The sequence below is a fragment of the Sorex fumeus genome, unplaced genomic scaffold (genome assembly GCF_029834395.1).
Source record: "Sorex fumeus unplaced genomic scaffold, SorFum_2.1 ptg000061l, whole genome shotgun sequence".
Lineage (NCBI taxonomy): Eukaryota > Metazoa > Chordata > Mammalia > Eulipotyphla > Soricidae > Sorex > Sorex fumeus.
Genome location: NW_026606118.1, coordinates 18826240 through 18847458, shown reverse-complemented (window position 1 = coordinate 18847458; position 21219 = coordinate 18826240). Strand labels below are relative to the sequence as shown.

The following is a 21219-nucleotide window of genomic DNA, read 5'->3' as shown; positions in this document are numbered from 1 at the left end:
TTCAAAAATAAGAAAAGACTTATGAAGACCAGTTTGGATATCATGTTAAGAGGGAAAAGAAGATAACATAAAATTATGTATGCAGTATGAGCTTGTAACAAATGCAATAACCCCCAAATGTAGATAAACTTTCTGTATTATTTAGCATATTCACAACGGACAAATCTCCTTAGAGTCATTTAAGAAAAAAAAAAAACAACAACAACAACATGGTTCAGGGTTGGGTTCACAGCCAAGCATCAGAACACTTGCCATTCTGAGACCCTGGACTTCAGGATTCCAGCACTGTCACAAAAAAAAGGTTAAAAAAACAAAACAAACAAAAATGCGGGGGGTGGGGGGGGGAAGCCATGGGTCATTTCAGAACATTCTGAAACTGGCTAACACATATTAAGTTGAATTTAGGCTGAATGAAGTTACTCTGATGCTTCTGGAGTAACATCTGAAGAACCATCACCGAAACGCAGGCATCTCAGGTGTGTATTTTCTGCTCAGATCAATTCACCCGCCTACGTGCGTCTTTTCCTTTCTGGTCTTAAAAGTACATTACACTCAACACACCAAATCAAATTCCAAATTCATAATCTTTTATTCTCAAAAATACTTATTTTCTCATGCTATCCACTGATGAATGCCATCACCATCTGTGGAATTAAGCAAGCGAATAGTCTTGGAATCTCCTTGGATCATCACTAAGGTTGGTTTATTTTTCTTGATCTACTTCTTTCTGTTTCCTCAGGACAACCCAGACCAAATACAAAGCCTCAACCAACCGATCACGATCATAACCATCCTGTTGTTCGTCGACTGCCTTGAGCAGGCCCCAATAACATCTCCTTTGTCCTAGCCCTGAGATTTTTTAAAAAAGTGCCATATTCAAGGCTCTTTCAGGGTTAGGAGAATGAGAGCCATCATTGTTACTGGTATTTGGCATATTGAGTATGCCACGGGGAGTTTGTCAGACTCTGCTGTGTGGGCAGGTTACATTCAGTAGCCTGCCAGTTTGTCCAAAGTAAGAATGAGATAATAAGATGTTGCTTCCGGGAGCTGGGTTTTATAATCTCTGGGTCTTGGCTGTTGATGGGATTACACAGCACCAGGGGGCCAGTTGGTGGGTATGACCCCTGCCTACTGGAATATGGAAGATCTGGGTGGAGGATGCTCAGCCCCGATCCGAGCAGGCTTGGAGATCTCTGCCCCAGGACCCACATGCCTTTGTTCCTCTGCCGGTACCTTCATGCATGTGGAGAGTGGTCTCAGCATGGTGGTGACTGGTTCTGGAGGTCTTCGGCTGCTGGAGCCCTGTTCGGGGTGGGGAGGGAAACTCAACCCGCTCCCCTCCAAGGGGCCCTGGCGAGGACAGCCGATACAATTTTTATTCTGCCCTACTTCTAAATCATTCTCCACATTACACCTAGGCATCTTCTGAAATACAAATGCAATCCAAGATGATGCCTAACCACTCTGCTTTAATCCTACCAATATTTACCCCGGCCTATGGCATTCTCCACAGTCATACCAGTCTATAAAAGCTTATCTTTTGTAATTTAGCCACATTAAACACTTCAGTCTCCTCCTGCCATATATTTTCAGTTATCTTAGAAAATTCTTCACCCCCTCTTTACCTAGTTCACACTGTTCCAGATGTCAGTTCAGCTGTCACATTCTTCTGCACACTATCATGCAATGTCACAGAACTAGACAGCCTTTGTTTTTTGAAATGTATAATAGGAAGAATTCTGTATTTACCTCATATGAGTTATATTTGTCCATATATTTAATAAACATAGCTTTTCTGATAGGCAGTAAGCTCAACAGATTCAGACATTGTATACTTTTTTTTGCCCACTACTTAACAAATAAAGGAACTCATAAGTATACCAACAAAGTACTTACATCACTTAAAGCAAACATTTTCAAAGAAATGACAGTAAGTGAATATGTAAAAAAGAAATAATGTAAGCAGTTCACTGAATACTTAATGTCTTTTACATAATGTGCTAGATGACTTGCCCAATAATGTTTAATTTTGAAATCTTGAAAACACGTAAAGAATTAAAATATGTAAGTAATTTGTTTATAGACATGATGAATAACTCTGGATGCGAACCCAGGTTCATATAACTCCCTAAGCCAATACTCGGGCTATTATAGAAACAAACATAGATAGGGCGAGCAGAGGAGGGCAATGGTCACGACCACCTGACTTTGCAAGTACAAAGATGTTATTTCAGCCTTTCTACAGAACATACTAAAAATTCAGCAAGTAGAGGAATAAAAACTTCCTAGCTTCATTTCCTTGCTCAATATGAGGCATAATTTGGGATTCGAAAGATGCCTGGAATGTTGCTAATTAACAGATCATCAAATACAATTTACCACTGTCGAGCACAAGGTGGAATAGATGGGTGTCATTTGCCCCCCCCCGGGGATATTTGGCAATGTCTAGAGATTTGTGGGTGTCACAATTGCAGGGGTGCTACTGACACCCAGTGGTAGAGCTAGCCATTGTAAAATGCGCAGGTTAGCTCCTAACGAAAAAGAATGATCTGTTTCAAAATCTTAAGGGCGTCAAAGGTGAGAAACCCTGGACAAACAAAAAGACAACTGAGGTTTCCGTTTTAAGTAAGATATAGAAATCATAGCAGCTTTATGACTGCACTGCAACAATATGAAAAAAAACAGATGCACTGCAACAATCGAAGTGTTAAAAGATGCTAACAGTTTTGGAAGAAATAAAAAAACTGAAATGAAAATATAGAAAATATTCTTTGTGGACACACAAAAGGATCTCGGAACCGAGCAGTTCGCTGCAGAGATGCCATATAAAATACTCGATCTATTAAAAATATTAGTGCTTCCTCAATGCCTCTTTTGCAGACCACAACACCCAAAAGGAAAGAGAGAACACAGGGGATTGCCCTGCCACAGAGACAGGGGGGATGGGGGGATGGGGGTGGGAGGGATATTATCCATGGTGGTGGAAAATGGGCACTGGTGGAGGGATGGGTATCTGATCATTGTATAATTGAAACCAAAGCACAAAAAATTGTAAATCTACAACTTTAAAAAAAATAAAATAAAATAAAAAAATTAAAAAAAAAAAGATAAAAAAAAAATATTAGTGCTTCAAACTATATGGAATCAAACAGAAACAGAGGCATAATTATTTAGGAATTTCAGTTAAGGTTAAATGTAACAAAACGTTTTCTTCAAAACCCCTTTTCTTCAGGGGATAGCTCAAACAGCAGAGCACATGCCTGGAGTGCATGGGCCCCTCATTTTGAGCCCAGGCATTACATATATGCTTTCTTCTCTCCAAACCCTGCTCCTGTACCAAGTCCAAGCACTGACAGAAGATTCTACAAGATGGTACGGCCTCAACAGAAAATTTAACTTTTTAAGTATAGGCAGTATGAGAAAACCATACATTACCTTCCAGTCCTCTCTGCACTGGAGTGCCACTAATACACCAGCGATTTATCCCACTTAAGCGCTGAGCCATTTCTGCAGCCTGGTAAGAGAAAATGATGAAATAAAAAGAAGAATGAAAGACAGGAAAAAATTGTTAGGAATATGTTCATGCATGAAAACAAAATCCAAGAAGCTATGCTCCAACTCCCTTTTAATATATACTCTTAAGTTATTGCCCTCAATGCAGTCAATGGGCCATCATCATGACAGTGATTCTCGAGGCTGTCCTGTACTCTTATGAAGCAAAATAGTTCCAGCATGCACAGAGTGAAAATATTTCCAGAATGACTGCTACTGCATGCTCTAGAGACATTTGGTCTTGAAACAAGGCCCTCCCGTTGATCATCGATTTGCTCGAGCGGGCCCAGTAACGTCTCCATTGGAGACTTTGTTGTTACTGTGTCTGGCATATCAAATACTCTCGGTAGCTTGCCGGGCTCTCCGAGACGGGCGGAGGAATCGAACTCGGGTCGGCCATGTTGGCCGCTTGTAAGGCGAACGCCCTTGAAACAAGAGCTGGATTAAAATTCAATTCCCTACAGTAGCATATTCTGCTACCAATAGGTTAGGAAAATAAAAGAGCCACAAAGTCAACTTCGGCCCAGAACTAGAAGAACTATGCTTTCCACTTAGCTGAAATCCTTATGAAAGTTCTGAATAGTTTGCTTTTGTCTGTCACACATGTATTACCATCTTGGTTACATATATATATATATACATATATATATATATATATATATATGAGCATCAGTTAGAGTAATAGGAGTACAAGATAGTTTGTAGCAGAAGAGCAAGGCAAATCTACAGTGCATAATAGCAAACTTTAAATTGTATCAATTCTGTAATAAAAAGAATTACATTTCAATGACAATAAACCCCAACTCCCTCTCCCACTCACTTCTTTTTCCCTTAGTTCTCAAAAGTTTATAAAGAATTTCTCACTTTTACAGTAGGACATTCAACCATCTGAGCTTCATCAAGGCAGATTCTCCACCATTCTACAGCTACGAGGGGGCTGGGAATGGCCATATAGCGCTTTTGATTCCGCAACCGACGCCCATCTTCACTGTTACTGTGTGGGATATCTACATAGTTGAGTTCTGAACGAAGAACATCATAGGTAATGATAACTATATCCTGCTCTGCCAAAAAATGGGGCTGTAAAAAGCCATCTTTCTTTACTCCTTGATATACCTAGGAAATAATCAGCAAAAGCAGAATTATTGAGAAGGGCTCAATGAAGACAACTGCAAAATTATTTACATGCACACTCTACATGTTCAGGACAAAACAGGCAATGAGACACATTTCTTAGTTGTGTAGGAAAGTTACAGTTTAGTGTGGAAGAGTAATAACACATGCAATGAGAAACTATAATGAAAGTAAATGTGACAGCATCACAGTGGAAAAATCAATCCTAAGGACGAGGAGACAAATACAGAAATAAAATTTTAGATGCATCTTGAGAACATTTAGAAGTTGTCACTAGAAAAAATGACTTTGGGTAGAAAGAATCAATAATATGCATAAAAGCACAAAGGAATCACAAAGAACAATTAGGAACTACTATAATGACTGCCTTTTATATTTTACACATCATGTAGGCTTTAAATCCCATGTCCAACTATTCTGTTAGAAGTTGTTAATATTTCTAGCCCATACATAGGAAGCACGAAGAGACCTCAAAACTGGTAGAAGCAAAATTCAAACCAAGGTTTGAATCAACCCCAGAATTTGATCCTCAATGGCAAAGATGTACTATTTACTTATTACTCTATACATCACACCTAATTGTAGTATTATTAAAATATATAACATCTTTGATAACATTTACATAGTAATAAAGGGAGTGAAAAGTATTCATATCTGTAAATAACACAAAATGAAGTTATGTGCCAGCATTTTATCAAATTATTCACAGTTAAGTCCTTGTGGGGGTACTACTTTTAGAACTTAGCATGATTTCTGGCACATAACAGGTATTCAATAGAAACGTTTAAGAATATTTTACCTAGCACAATTTCTGGCACATAACAGGTATTCAATAAAAACATTTAAGAATATTTGCTTTTGTGCCACATTCAACAGTGCTCAGGGACAATACAGGGTGCTGAGGATCGAATCCAGGTGGGCAACATGCAAGGCATATATCCTTTCTGTTGTACTACAACTCTGATCTCACAAATGAGTAAGTCTTAAACGTTCAATGATACAGTAACTGACAATTCAGATACCATTTCTGAACCTAAGAGATAAGATAAGTACTATTACCTATACTTGAGATGGCATTTCTCAGAGTACATAAATGCTTTTACAGACTTCAATTTGTATGATTGAGAGTTTTTTCAAAATTCTTACTTCTCATTCCAAATGCTTTAGCAATTCCTGACACTAAAAAAGATTAGGAAGTCTATGGTTCTTCTTCCCATTCTCAATTTCATAAAGTTCCATTATCTTAATTTTTTAGATAAACAAAGATTGCAGTAACTGCCATATTTTTTAAAAAATTTTCTTAACCCTCTAGAGAGATCAAAATGCATTACCAAGACACGAATAGACGATGACCTCACATGCCTGTTGATTTCATCCACCCACTGGTGGCAGATAGAGCTGGGTGAGATGATGAGAGTCGCTCCCGTTGAGACGGGCTCCATCGCGACCAGGCAGTGGGGACAGTAAAAAGGTTTGATCTTCAGGTTCTTTTCTTCATAATTCACACATTTGGCATGCTGCCAGAGGTGGCAGTTCAGGCACTGAACACGAGCTTTTTGGTCCCTTTTGCCAAGTTCACCACATATGCACTCAAAGCGATAATCAGAGGAACAGAAGGGACCGAGATCAGAATCTGGAATGTCGTCATCATCACCGTCATCTGCAACAGGCTTTAGAGATTCTGCTTGGTTCTTTTTGGCATTTTGCTGACTGAGAGTAAAAATGCTTGTATCTTCAGCTCCTGTAATGTAAGTAATTGCACTACTTGTGGGGTCATCTTCTGAATCGTGACTGATGTGAGGCTGACTTTTCCCATTTTTGGAGGATGGGCCAGGCTTTTTTCTGATTTTGCCTCGATTTCTCTTGGACTTACAGTGAGAATAGTAAGGTTGATCATCATCATCAGAGGTATTTGAAGGCAAGTATTCAGAATCTGTATCTCTGCTGTCTGGTTTTCTAGTTTCTTTTTGAGTTTTTCTTGGGCTACCTAATCCCTAAGAAATAGAAAAGAAAAATTTCAACACAGCTACACTTTTTGAAATTAAATTTCCATTTTTACCTCAGTTTACATAAAAATGTAATAGAGTCTTTGCAACATCTTTCCCTAAGAACAATAACTCTTAATCAATTTCCCAATATGCCTTCTATAATAATGCTCCCTATAGTCTGCAGGAGAAAAGTGGAGGGAAATAACGCTACATATGATTTAAAGAGAACAAATACAGAAAAAATAAGTCACTAATACTTCAGTATCAATTTCTTACAGTATCAATTTATAGTCTGCCTAAATCAATGAAAACTTTATATAGAAAAGTTTATATAGAACATAACATACAAACTATGGGACATATTCAGGAAGCAGAAAACGTCACAACTATAACTTTTCCTTAAAAAAAAAAAACCTCAGAATATAAGAATGTCAGTTTAATATGCAATTGTTCAAATCATTCCGAAAGTTATCACTTTAATAGATACTAAATAAATGCTGTTACCTGCTTTTTCATTTTACATGCTTCCTCTTTCTTGTAATTCTTTCCCAATGTAAAAGTCCCAGAAAAACCACTGCCTTTGATTTGTTTCACCAGACCTTCAAAAATTAAACATTTCAGCATCCGCTTCAGAAGATTCCTATTTCGTTGAACATCGTATCTATATATAGAACTGACATACTTATAGATGGAGAGGATGGAAACGCCTTTCTTTCCTCTCAGTTCTTTCACGGCTGTCAGGATCATTACACGTGTAGCTAAACGTAAAAGGATATGTCAACTCAGTCAAAATAATTAAAGAAAAATACAACTCAGTTTATGTTCACTGAGGGCTATGTTAAGAAAAATTAATTCACTGAAGATATGTTGTCTGCATACTTGTCTTTTTAAAAACTAATGAAATATTTTAACTCATTAATAAATGTATGAAATGGAAATTAAAGAGTTACTTAGTAATTTGTCAATCTTACAAAGCAACCGCCACTTACCATTATTAAAAAAACTTCTCTCAACTATCTGAATAGTTTGAACTAAGTCTGTGAATAAACAGGGCCTAATTAAAATTGTTAGCTACATAAATTTAAACACAACAGATTATACAAGAATAGATCAAGTCAAGTGAAAGAATAAATCTTTACTCATTAGATTGGAATTGAACTCATTTATGAGAAGTACAAACAGCTATAAAAATTATAACGAGAAAGTATTAAAAATTAAGGATGGACTATACAAAGAAAAAGAAAGATCAACATAGAAAACTTTTTCTTAAAAGATTTCATACTTACGGGGGAACTGAACTTTCTCTTTTGGTTCATATTCCATATTCTGGGTTTCTTTGTTTTTTACTTTTCCTCCAGAATGTGATGGAATGTAGTAATTCACCACTTTCCCCTGATATAAACAACATTCAATAATCACACAGTGTTTTGCTTTCAGTATTCTGGTGTATGTATTTATTTTGTGGGGTTTGCTGGGTCCCAAATGTTACTCAGAGAGCATTCTTGAAGATAAGTGGCCAACCAGGGTGAACATTTAACACAAGAGCTTGGTGATGAGGTAATGCTCTGGCCCTGAGGTACTACGGGGACACCAGGGCCACTCCCTTGATGTTCAATAGTCCCTGGCACTGCCAGGGCTACAACTGGCAGTGTTGAGGGCCGGAGTGGCAGGTGCTGCCTAGGATCAAACACAGGTCCTTGCATATGCAAATCACATGCCCAAGGAAACCGAACTTATCTTCCTGGCTCCTGAGTTACTTATTACAATTACTTTTCCATCTCTTGCAGAGAAGCAAAGAGTTACAAAAATTATGAGATACACAGAAGGCCAAAACGTACATGGAAAAATACTCAACATCCAGGAAAATAAAAATCAACCACAATAAACTATCATCTGGTAGTTGTTAGAATAGCTATATATCAAAAGAAAGAAATAACAAACTAGCAAGGATGTGTAAAGAGAAAACTCTGTCCTGTTGGTGGGAATGTCAACAAAGAAGCAGTATAAGTTCGTAGGGTGGAATATCTGTACACACAACCCCAAATGTATGAATATCTAATCTTTGATAAGGGAGCAAGAAATGTGAAGTGGAGCAAGGAAAGCTTCTTCTACAAATGATGCTGGCATAACTGGACAACCACGTGCAAAAATAAAGGCTTAGACCTCGACCTAACACCATGCACAAAAGTCAGATCAAAATGGATTAAAGATCTCAACATCAGGCCAAAATCAATAAGGTACACTGAAGACAAGGTCGGCAAAACCCTCCACGATATTGAGACAAAAGGTATCTTCAAAGACAACACTCCACTGACCATAAAAGTGGAAACAGAGATAAACAAATGGGACTATCTTATATTAAGAAGCTTCTGCACCTCAAAAGATACAGTGACCAAAATACAAAGACAATCTACAGAATGGGAAAGAATATTCACCCAATACCCATGTGATAAGGGGTTAATATCAAGGATATACAAAACACTGGTTGAACTCCACAAAAGGAAAACATCCAACCCCATCAAAAAATGGACTGATGAAATGAACAGAAACTTTCTCAAAGAAGAAATCTGAATGGTTAAAAGGCACATGAGAAATGCTCTACATCACTTATCATCAGGGAGATGCAGATCAAAACAACAATGAGATATCATCTCACACCACAGAGACTGGCCCACATCCAAAAGAACAAAGGCAACCGGTGTTGGCGTGGAAGTGGTGAGAAAGGGACTCTCCTTCACTGCTGGTGGGAATGCTGACTGGTTCAGCCCTTTTGGAAAACAATATGGATGATTCTCAAGAAATTAGAAATTGAGCTCCCATTTGACCCAGCAATACCACTCCTGGGAATATATCCCAGAGAGGCAAAAAAGTACAGTCGAAATGGCATCTGCACTTCTATGTTCATTGCTGCACTGTTTACAATAGCCAAAATCTGGAAAAAATCCGAGTGCCTGAGAACAGATGGCTGGTTAAAGAAACTTTGGTACATCTATACAATGGAGTACTATGCAGCTGTTAGAAAGAGAGGGACAGACAGGAAGATTGCATTCATCTGGGAAATATAAAATAACAAAACAGGAGACTAAAATCCAAGAATAGTCGAGGTAAGTACCAGGAGGTTCACTCCATGGCTTGAAGGCCAGTCGCATATGCCAGGGAAAAGGCAGCTCAGATAGAGAAAGGAACACCAAGTAAAGGGTGTTGTGAGGATCCTCTCAGGATGGGAGACACATAGTTAAAGTAGACTATAGGCCAAACATGATTGCCACTCAATGCCTATTTTGCAAACCCCAGCAACCAAAAGGAGAGAGAGAACAAAAGGGAATGCTCTGCCACAGAGGCAGGATGGGATGCGGTGGAGGTATGGGTACTCGATCATGGTATAACTGAAACCCAAGCACAAAAACCTGTAATGTCCACAACTGTACCTCATGGTATTTCATGAAAAAAAAAAAAAAAAGGGCAGTATCAGTTCTTAAAAAATTTAAAAATAAAACTATTCCAAGCAATCCAAATTATGGTAATTTATCTAGAAGAAAATAAAACACGAATCCTAAAAGATATGCACACTCAGGTTGACTGCAGCATGGAAAAAACTTAAATCTTCACTGTTTTGTAGACACATACTGGAGTTATTATTCAGCTATTAAAAAAAATAATGAAATAAAGCCTTTAAAAAAACAAACAAACATGAAATGGATCTTGAAAGCACTATGCTGTGTGAAATAAATCACTGAAAGACAAACACCACACCTCTCAAAGTGTTAGCTCTATAAAACAAACACACCAAAACCAAAACCAAAACCAAACACAAAACCCTACATATACACAGAACACACTGGCTATTGCCAGAAAGGAGGCAGATGAAAGTGGGTGAAGGGAATCAAAAAGCACAAATTTCCAGTTCTAAAACATATCATGGAATTCAATGAACAGCATGATGACCCGCAAGCTGCTAAAAATACAATTCTGAAAAAAAAAGAAAAAATTTTAAGTCGGTATGGTGAGGTATGGTGGATAGCACAGCAGATAGGGTGTTTGCCTTGCACGCGACCAACCCAGGACCCAGGTTGGATTCTTCCATCCCTCTTGGAGAACCCGGCAAGCTACTGAGTTTCTCGTCCACATGGCAAAGCCTAGCAAGCTACCCGTGATATATTCGATATGCCAAAAACAGTAACAACAGGACTCACAGTGGAGACGTTTCTGGTGCCCGCTTGAGCATATTGATAACAACGGGCCGATAGTGCTACAATGCTATGGTGAGGTATGGTGGTATTAATAAGACTTATTTTGGTAATTATTGCACAATCTACAAAAACTGAGCCACAACTGAATACTAAAACTAATGTATATTCAACTATGCCTGAAGAAAAAGCTAAACATTTTATAAATGTATAAACAATATACATATGTATATACATATAAGAATTATTTATTTCAGAGCTTACACTTAGTCACAGATACAAAGTGTTTGGGGAGGAAGGGTGGTCACACTGGCAGTGCTTGGAGGATCACATTCAGTTCTAGGAACTGAACAGGGCTGACTATAAGCAAGGTAAGTGCCTTAACCCTGTTAACTATCTTTCTAGTCCATCAGAGTTACTTTTAAAAACTTGCTTAAATATAGAATTACCCATAGAAGTTAGACTAATTCTACAAAAAGCTTAGTCTAATACATTTATTTTTTTAATTTTTGCTTTTTGGGTCACACCCGGCGATGCAAAGGGGTTACTCCTGGTTCACGCACTCAGGTATTACTCCTGGTGGTGCTCAGGGGACCATATGGGATGCTGGGAATCAAACCCGGGTTGACTGCGTGCAAGGCAAATGCCCTACCCACTGTGCTATCACTCCAGCCCCTAAGAATATATTAAGAATATATTTAATAGTGAAAATTCCAAACAAGTTTATTAATCAGTTAAAACAATTCTCATTTTTTTTTTACAAAGGGAATACGTATTTTCTATTCATCTAAACGGCTAATTTTGCAAACTGTTCTTATTAAAAGATTCCACATGAAGCAAGCTTTTGGGTATATTATTAAGCATAACAGTATAACAGACAGTTATATCCTACTAGCACCCAGGGCTTAGGGGTCATTCCAAACCAACATTTAGTCCAATAATGCTGGGGTTGTGTGGGAGACAATAGGGCCGGGGATCAAACTCAGGGCCTCATATGCACCATCCTTTCGCGCTGTCCTAGATTGTAAAGTAAACATAAAATTTTAAGCTCAATTATGTACTTTGGAATAAGGACTCAGTTTGTTCCATCTAACAATTTAATGATTAAAGTCACCAATTCTTTAATAACATTTGAATTATTAAATTATAACTAACTTTTTATTATTAAATTTGAAACTATCTGATGCTAAGAGGCATTGCAGAATTTTTTTTTTTTAATTTTATTGAATCGCCGTGAGATAGTTACAGGCTTTCATTATTTGGATTACAATCACACAATGATCAAACACCCATCCCTCCACCAGTGCACATTCCCCACCACCAATATCCCCGGTACACCCCACCTTTCCCACCTACCCTCTGCCTCCATGGCAGACCATATTCCTCATATTTTCTCTCTCCTTTTAGGCATTATGGTTTGTAATACAGACACTGAGAGGTTATCATGTTTGGTCCTTTATCTACTTTCAGCAGGCTGGAGCCATAGCACACCGGGTAGGGCGTTTGCCTTGCACGCAGCTGACACGGCCGACCTGCATTCGATTCCTCCACCTCTCTCGGAGAGCCCCGCAAGCTACTAAGAGTATCTTGCCTGCAAGGCAAAGCCTGGTAAGCTACCCATGATGTATTCGATATGCCAATGTTACTGGGCCCGCAAATCGATAAACAATGGGAGGACAGTGACAGTGATCTACTTTCAGCACACGTCTCCCATCCCAACCGGTTCCTCAAGCCATCATATTCTTTGTGATCCCTTCTCTATTCCAGCTGCCTTCTCCCCTTTGTTCATGAGGCAGGTTTCCAGCTATGGAGCAATCTTCCTGTACCATGTTATCTACTATCCTTAGGTGTCAGCCTCATGTTTTTTTATATTCCACAAATGAGTGCAGTGCTTCTCTGTCTGTCCCTCCCTCTCTGACCCATTTCACTTAGCATGACACTTTCCATGTCTATCCATTTATAAGCAAAGTTCATGACTTCATCTCTCCTAACAGCTGCATATTAATCCATTGTGTTGATGTACCAAAGTTTCTTTAACCAGTCATCTGTTCTGGGGCACTTGGGTTGTTTCCATATTTTCGCTATTGTGAACAGTGCTGCAATGAACATGTAGGTACAGATGTCATTTCTACTGTGCTTTTTTGCATTCTCGGGATATATTCCGAGAAGTGGTATTGTGGGGTCAGATGGCAGCTCAATTTCTAGTTTTTGAAGGACTGTCCATTTTGTTTTCCAGAAAGGCTGGACTAGTGGACATTCCCACCAACAGTGAGTGTCCCCTTTTCCCACATCCACGCCAGCACTGGTTGCTTTTGTTCTTTTGAATGTGTTCCAGTCTCAATACAGAGATTTTTAATAGTGACAATATGTTTAAGTAATAATACTTGCTTTTTCAGGGATTTTTACCTGTCAACTATAAGGAAGCCAGGTTAGTAACAGCATATCCGCTTTCTAGTCAAACATCACTTAAAAATAACCATGCCAGTTCCAAACATCCCATTTCTTGCTCACTGAAGTTAAGTAACAACTAATTTAAGTAATTAGCTGCAGAGTGGACTGCAAGTATTGACTAAAGTGGCATGCAAATGTTCAACATATGATGCTTTTTGAGAACATATGAATGACGCTTTTTTCCCATATCCTACCTCAGGAAGAGTGAGAGCATCTTGCTTGACATTCTCTCGAATGTGTGTCAGAATCAGAGCCAAAACCTCCACTGTCTTTCCAAGACCCATTTCATCCGCTAAGATTCCACCAAACAACTGTGGGCCAGCACTTGGGTACTCACGGATAATGCTAAAGGAAAAAAATCAAGAAAAACACATCATAGGAACATAAGCAAGAATTTCATGGCATCTAAATAGAACTGGAGAAATGCGTGTGTCTTCTAAAAACCACATTTTACAAACAACAAATCTATAGGTTATAAGTAGTAAAAATTGTGCTAATTAAAACATTGGCTGAGCTGACAAGTCTATAGAAACAGAAGTGATACTGGAAAATTATCTTTAGTCTTCTATATATAGAACACATTTGCCTTATTTCGTGACTTTAATTTGCAACTAAAAAATAAGGCCAATAACTACTGATTCACTATCAAGTTTAACACTCATAACACTCTTTTATAATAGAAATTGATCAATTTTATTCATTCATTTATTTATTTTTTGCTTTTTGGGTCACACCCGGCGATACACAGGGGTTACTTATGGCTCTGCACTCAGGAATAACCCCTGGCGGTATGCAGGGAACCATATGAGATGCTGGGAATTGAATCCGCGTTGTCTGCGTGCAAGGCAAAAGCTCTATCCACTGTGCTATTGCTCCAGCCCAGAAATTGGTCAATTTTAACGAAGGAAAAAAAAGTGCACTAAAATGTTTTACTTAAGAATTTTTATCTCTTTAAGTATCAGTAAGTAAGCATCTTTTTTTATGGGCGGTGTGGAGGTGTCTGCGTCACATCTGGAGGTGCTAGAGATGGAACTGGACCAGCAGCATATAAGGCAGGCAAGCACCTTCCCTCCTGTACTTCCTCTCTGGCCCAGGATTCCCCCTACCCCCTCCCGCCTTTTAGGTCACATCCAGTGTTACCCTGGCTCTGCACTCAGGAATTACTCCTGGCGGACCATTTGGGATGCCGGTGATCGAACCTGGGTCAACTGCATGCACAACAAACGCCCTACCCCCTATACTATTGCTCGGTCCTTAAGCATCTCTTCTGTGGGTATTGTCCGTCAAAACCATCTTACAAGAGTTGGTAAAAGCCGGCTTTTATTTCTGAAATGACTTAAAACAAATTATGGCAAACACCCTGCCTGCTGTACTATGGCTCTGGCCCCCCCAGCCCAACATCTTAAATCTACCATACTGCATTTACTAAAAAATTTTAAATGTTATTAATTTTATATCTATACAACTTATAAAAATATCTAATGTGACTAACCTTAGTATTTTCAAGGTAGTACCAACAAGGGCAAAGACACACATTAGCAATCATACAGGTTTTCACAAAAGAAAGTTTTGCCTTACCAGCCTGTGTATGGATTATAGTAGAGCTTCAAATTCTCAGGTGTAACTATTTCTCGCCATAAGTAGTGCAGGGAATTTTCTAAAAAAAAAATTAATAAATAAATAAATAATAATAAAAAAATAAAAAGTCTTAGTTTTGCTTTCTGTTGGATTATCAAATTAAAATAAAAAAAGAATTAGCAAGATATTCTGAGAGGTGTCAGACACATGAAGAAAACGCACCTCATTCTTGTTTTCAGACAATTATATGCCTTAGCTTCCTTTGCTTGGCACAAGTATTTCCCACATAAGCAAGTGTTAAGACAGAAAAACCCAGTATAGCAAGTAACAGATTATGAGAAGAAAAATTAACACAGGACTGACAGCAATTTTTATCTTAAAAATACTTCAAATAACTGTTTTTAAATAATTCAACAGACATATTACAGTGGGCTAAAACACATTTACTCTCAGCAGACCTAAGCTTTCAGACAGGCCCAAGTCAAGTCTTTTTCAACTAAGGAAAAACCTCTGAAACTTTAACAGTGAAGGACTGAGTTTGTTTCAACCAACATTTTGTAATTAACATTTTAGAATACTGTTTAAGCCACTGCCAAATAGGAAGTTTGTTTACAGCAATTAATTTTCTTAGTTTCCTTACAGATTAATTGATGAAACAGGTAGACATGGTTCATAAAAGGAAAATACTAAAGGTAACATATTTTGGTGCCAGAAAGACAGTGCAGGTGCTTGCCTTGCACCCAGTCAATTAGGGTTCAATCCTTAGCATCACCACATATGGTCCGGTGACAAGAGCCCCTTCTCCCAGGGGTAATCCCTAAGCAGAGACAGGAGAAAGCTCTGAGCACTGCAGGGTGTTGTCACAAAACAGAATAAAGTTTCAATGTATGAAAACCAGAGGGACATCAGAGCTATTAAATGATACAAGGGGATTTAATCAATGATATCAATTATGCAAATGAAAAAGAGCAAATCACTGATAACGGCACAGATTAATCTTAAAAACATTTTGAAAGAAGACAAATACCCTCTCACATTAATCCTGAAAGGTATACATATGTCTTTGCAATTTTTATTTTTTTAAAAACAGGCAACACTAAAGTATAGTGACAGTGAGTTCAAAAGGAAAAAACTGACTAGGAAGTTTCTGGGATTTTAAAAATATTTTATGTATATTCTTGGGTGTAAATATTAAACAGAAACAGGTAAAATTGATTTCACAACTATCTTAGCTCAATATAACCAAAGTATTATTTCAAATGCAATCATCAATATAATCACTACTGAGATTATTTTTTTTCTGGGAGGTACTAGTTCAAATCTCTTGTATATTACTATTACAGCACAAGTCATATTGGAGAGTCACATTTCAAGTTACAAGAAACAAATGTTACTTTAGAGAAAGTCTAGTTTTAAATGTTAATTAGGCTGCTGGTTACACAGATGCACAGATTTGTCAAGATTTATTAAACCCTTTCACTCAGATCTGTGCACTTTACTGTATTACAGTTACACAGAAAACTCACTTCATGTATAATTTCTTGGTTTCAAAAATTTTCAATGAAGACAGCCTTTATTTTGAGAAGAAAAATGAGTTCAAATGTTGGTGGATGGGAAAACTAAGTTTTTTATTTCTCTATAAAGAACTTCTTCGAAAATAATTTTAACAAAAATATTCTATCTTTTCAACATGATTTGATCAATCCTACCCCCCCCCCCCCCCCATGATCTCTGCTTTCTGCTGATGCTGTCTTTCCTGCAAGCATCTTATACTTGCCACTAGTAGGAGTGCTCCGGAAATGCTCTTGCTGTAGCATCCATTTGACGGCATCTCTTTGATAGGGTCTCAACACAGGAATCAATGCAGGATGCTGCACATCCACTTCGACAGACTGTGTTTCTTGCTGGTGGGCTTGCTTCACAAAGCGATAAAGGTCATCAATGTCATGTCCCTCTGCTTCACTATCTGAATCATCTTCATCTTCTAATACGTCTGTACATGCAATAATAAATGCATTCAAAATGACCCAACTTCCCTTTTGAAGTCACATGCAATTCTTATTTCATGAACATTACCATGCATTCTCCCATCTCTGAAAACGTGCCTAGCGTGCTTTCTATCTGGAAGAGTCATTATTCACCGATAAAAAACTTTCATTTTTAAAGATAGCCCAACTGCTATTCTACCCATGGCACATTTCATTTTTGCTACTTAAACTTGGTGGCCACAATGTTGTTGCAATACTCTTATACTCTGTATGTAATAAAGGTAAAGGTAAAGGCCCTCCCATTGATCATCGATTTGCTCGAGCGGGCCCAGTAACGTCTCCATTGGAGACTTTGTTGTTACTGTGTCTGGCATATACTAATACTCTCGGTAGCTTGCCGGGCTCTCCGAGAGGGGCGGAGGAATCGAACTCGGGTCGGCCATGTTGGCCGCGTGCAAGGCAAATGCCCTACCCACTGTGCTATCGCTCCAGCTTCCAGCTGTATGTAATAATCCACTGCAATCTGCCTAGTGGTACAATAACTATGTGTACTCACTCTTTAACCACTGAACAATAATGTCTCATTAGCCCTGACTACTAGACATAGTTAATAAACGTATCAGTTATATTTGTATCATTTGCAGTTTAAAAAAGTTAACTTGCTTCACTTTTATATCGTGAGAAAATCTTTATTTGTAGATATAAATTTTTGCTTGTTTCTATTTTTAACCACACAGTACTCTGGACATCCTGCAGTGATGCAGTGTCTGGGACTGAATCCAGGCCTCCTGCATGCAAAGTTTTACAAGAACGCAACACGTGCGTGTTCTCTCTCTGACCAGATGTAATTCTTCTAGGTCAATGACAAGGGTTCTCATTTTATTTCTTTTGTTTAAAAAATATATATTCAGCAGTAGTCAATTAGGAGATAAACGCTGAAGCCGCTGTGATAAGCTTTTTGGGGCACAATTGCCCTGTAAATGATTCATGCCTACCATAATAGGAAGAACGTTAAAATCTTGATGAAATTGACAAACCTCATTTAACTGATGATTTCTTTCCAAGTGGTTTCTTGAAGTCTTAACAGAGTATTATAGAACCTACCTCATATGATAAAGAACAAAACATTGCACCACAAAACCCCTATATCACTGTCATCCTGTTGTTCATCAATTTACTCAAGTGGATGCCAGTAATGTCTCATTTGTCCCAGCCCTGAGATTTTAGCAGCCTCACCACAAAATATGTAATTTATTTTTTTGGGGGGAAGGGGAACTGGGAGGATATTGAGCCACCTCTGGCAGTGCTCAGAGCAAAGTCCTGCCTCACTGCTCACACATCACTCCTCAGAAACTTATGGGCCCTGGGATAGAATCAGAGTTGGCAGCATTCAAGACAAATGTCTTAACCCTTATACTATCTGTCTGGTCCACATATTTTTTTTTTAAATAAAAATATGTTAGGAGTCTTGAGACTTCACAACCAATGAGTAGTTATATGGTTGATTATTTTGGGCTGTTATTATTGTTATATAATCTAGAAATGAAAATTAAATTCGTAGTTTTCCTTTGAAAAGCTCAAGATACTCTTTTTAAAAGGCAGAAAAAGGATTACTTTAAAAAAAAAAAAAGAATGCATTTAAAAAGCATTCTATCCCATTTGCAACCAGACAATTCCTCTCAATACTTCAACATGCAAAATTAACACAAAGTTTGATAAAGACCGCACTGCAGAATGAACTCAATACTCAAGACCAGAGGGCCAGAGAAAGGAAAATGTTTCATAATTTGCACCTGAAATAAAGCTGACCCACCCAAGCAGGACCTGGAGAAAAGGAATAATTTTTCTATTTGATGCGTACCAAATTATCCATACTATCCTTTGGGAACCAGAGGCAGACCACTCAGAAACTCCAGACCTAACCAAGTATAAAACACTGTCAAGGAACAGAGCAAAGTCAACTGGTCTTTATAAGAAGCATTCTGGAGAGTATTCTTCAGACTGCAAAGCAGAGGTGAAATAAGGACCAATCTGCTCATGACAAATATAAAAGCACAGGAATTAAGGCAACAATTTTAATGAGTTCAGATTCCTTCTAAATCTACCCAGTGAATCAACAAATAGTACTTGAGTACCTACTGTAAGTTAGGCAGCGTTGAAAAACAAGTTAGTGAAGTCTTTATATAATGAGGGTCAGAATAAAAAGTTAAAAGGGCACAGTGCCTGCCTTAGTCCCAGGTTTGATCCCTGGCAGCCCATCCGGTCCCCCAAACAAATCGAAAGTGATCCCAGAGTTCAGAGCCAGGAGTAAGCCTTGAAACAGTAGAATGTGGCCGAAAACCAAGGAAGATTTAATGTTTATAATGGCTATAGCAGTTATTCTGATTGCTATTTATAGAAGTTGGGAGAAAAACTGCAACTCCTAAGAAGTAAAATTTTAATGCTTATCCTAAAAATTACCTGGAATAATAAAACTGTATAAATTTTTCATCACTCGCTTCATGAGTTGATTGAACTTTTTCATTTTTGAATTCGCCTCACTCAGAAAGTCTAATTTAGATAGTCCACTTTCCAAGAGATAAATTCCAACCTGTAAGGAAAAAAAACAAAAAGTTATTAACTGTCTTATACCACCTCTTGGGAAATAATAAAATCATTAGTGTTTTAAAAGGAATTCACAGTATTTGTTCCACAAACACTAAATATTTACCAAATCTCTCATACTGTCTACATTTATTTTAAAAACAAGCTCTTCGTCATTCCTACTGCATGTGATACCAATTCAAGTTGCTAGAAAAGTATACTTTCTTATCCTAAATAGAACTGAACAGGATGCGAAAACCAAGTCAAGATCTCCAAATTTAATGAGCATCAGAATTATTAGTGAAACTGGTTAAAAGTTGGATTCCCACAGAAGGTTCTGATGCACATGTATGGATTCTTATTGTGGATGGGAAACCTCATTAGAATAACCAAAATGCCTAGGGAAACAGTATAAAGTTTTTCAGCCAAAATATTCAGGAGCTCAAAAACAGGCCAAAAAATTGATTATCATTTGATCCAAATGTCCTCAATTGAAAAATGGAGATGTCTATTTGAGATTCAATGCAATTTCAGTAGTTTTTATTGTCCGAAATATGGCTCCTTAAATCACCAGGATTCTTACATATTTTTTTCACTTAAAAAAAACAATCAGAGGCTAGAAAGATAGTACAGTGGGTAACATTCTTGCCTTGCACAAGGCTGACCCAGGTTGAATCCCTAGTACCCATATATAACTTCTTGCCATTGTGAAAGAACTGAAAAGATACCACAGAAAATGAGTACCTTGATAATGTGATTTTCTTCTGCTTTGTAATAAAGTTTAATTCTTTTCTTCTTTTGTAGCCAGTCCAAATCTTGCAACATTTCACCACTGACAGATGAATCCACTTGAATCCCTTCCTCACTAATACTGATAGTCTCTTTGCATTCCTTCTGGTTTTTGGCTACATCTTCACATTCTGAATGAACATAGATCAGGAGCTGACTGCTTGATTCCGAGTTCTTCAGAGTAAAACCTCTTTGGGAAAAATCTTCGATTAAAGTCTGTTCAGGAAGAAGCTGAAGAGTGAATTCTCCTAGAAAGGCTTTCCAAGAATTATCGGATGAGTAAGGAGAAATCACAACAGCCAACGGGATGAAAATGGGACGAGCCTCTGCTTTACTCAGTGATTTTGAGCGACTTGCCAACTTTGAGCACCTCCTCTTATCTCTATGTGCCACTTCTTCCCTTGAACTATCATCTGAGAAGGAGGAATCAGAAGAGTCTGAACAAGGGATCTCCACATCAATTACAGGAGATACACTCCTTCTGGCTTCACGTATACTCCACTGAATGTGGTGCTGCCTTTTTTCATCTACTCTCACTGGAGGAGCGCGTTTCCGTCGGCTGCTCATTTTTACGTACTCTTGGTTGGTAAATATGAATTCTAGAAAACAAACGCAATAGTAGATATTCTAAGAGGGGATTTTAGTATTAAAATAATTACAGGTGAGAAATTCAGCATAAACTAATACTCTACACACAGAACATGAATCTTCAGAGAAATGACTTTTTTTTAAATTAAGGAATTCATTAGTCATAAATTCAAAACAAAATAATGGTTAGCCGATTTCCCCCGAGGTAACATTCAACATGCCATTGGGTCATCTATTAGTTTAATCCATGTCCAGTAAATAAATTTAATATAAACTGCATAAAATTCTCAAAGTACATTTAGGGACCAGAGTGACAGTAAGTAAATTCTAATATAGACTCAATTAGGGTAATCTACTCTTCCTAGCTTACAGCTTTCTTTT

At 37.9% G+C, this 21219-nt stretch overlaps 1 protein-coding gene across 1 annotated transcript in view; it reads right to left on the bottom strand.

Annotated features, from left to right (window-relative positions):
- Positions 1-20832, bottom strand: part of SHPRH (SNF2 histone linker PHD RING helicase) — a 79357-nt gene extending 58525 nt beyond the window's left edge. Inside the window, exons 1-10 of the mRNA XM_056126373.1 lie at positions 20206-20832; positions 19339-19468; positions 16668-16883; positions 14891-14969; positions 13507-13657; positions 7961-8066; positions 7179-7432; positions 6018-6680; positions 4417-4668; positions 3436-3514 (exon numbers count right to left, since the gene is read on the bottom strand). Of these exons, the coding sequence (XP_055982348.1) occupies positions 3436-3514; positions 4417-4668; positions 6018-6680; positions 7179-7432; positions 7961-8066; positions 13507-13657; positions 14891-14969; positions 16668-16883; positions 19339-19468; positions 20206-20817 (2542 nt within the window). The 5' untranslated portion in view covers positions 20818-20832. The remainder of the gene's footprint in view (positions 1-3435; positions 3515-4416; positions 4669-6017; positions 6681-7178; positions 7433-7960; positions 8067-13506; positions 13658-14890; positions 14970-16667; positions 16884-19338; positions 19469-20205) is intronic.
- Between the last annotated feature and the right edge of the window lie 387 nt (positions 20833-21219).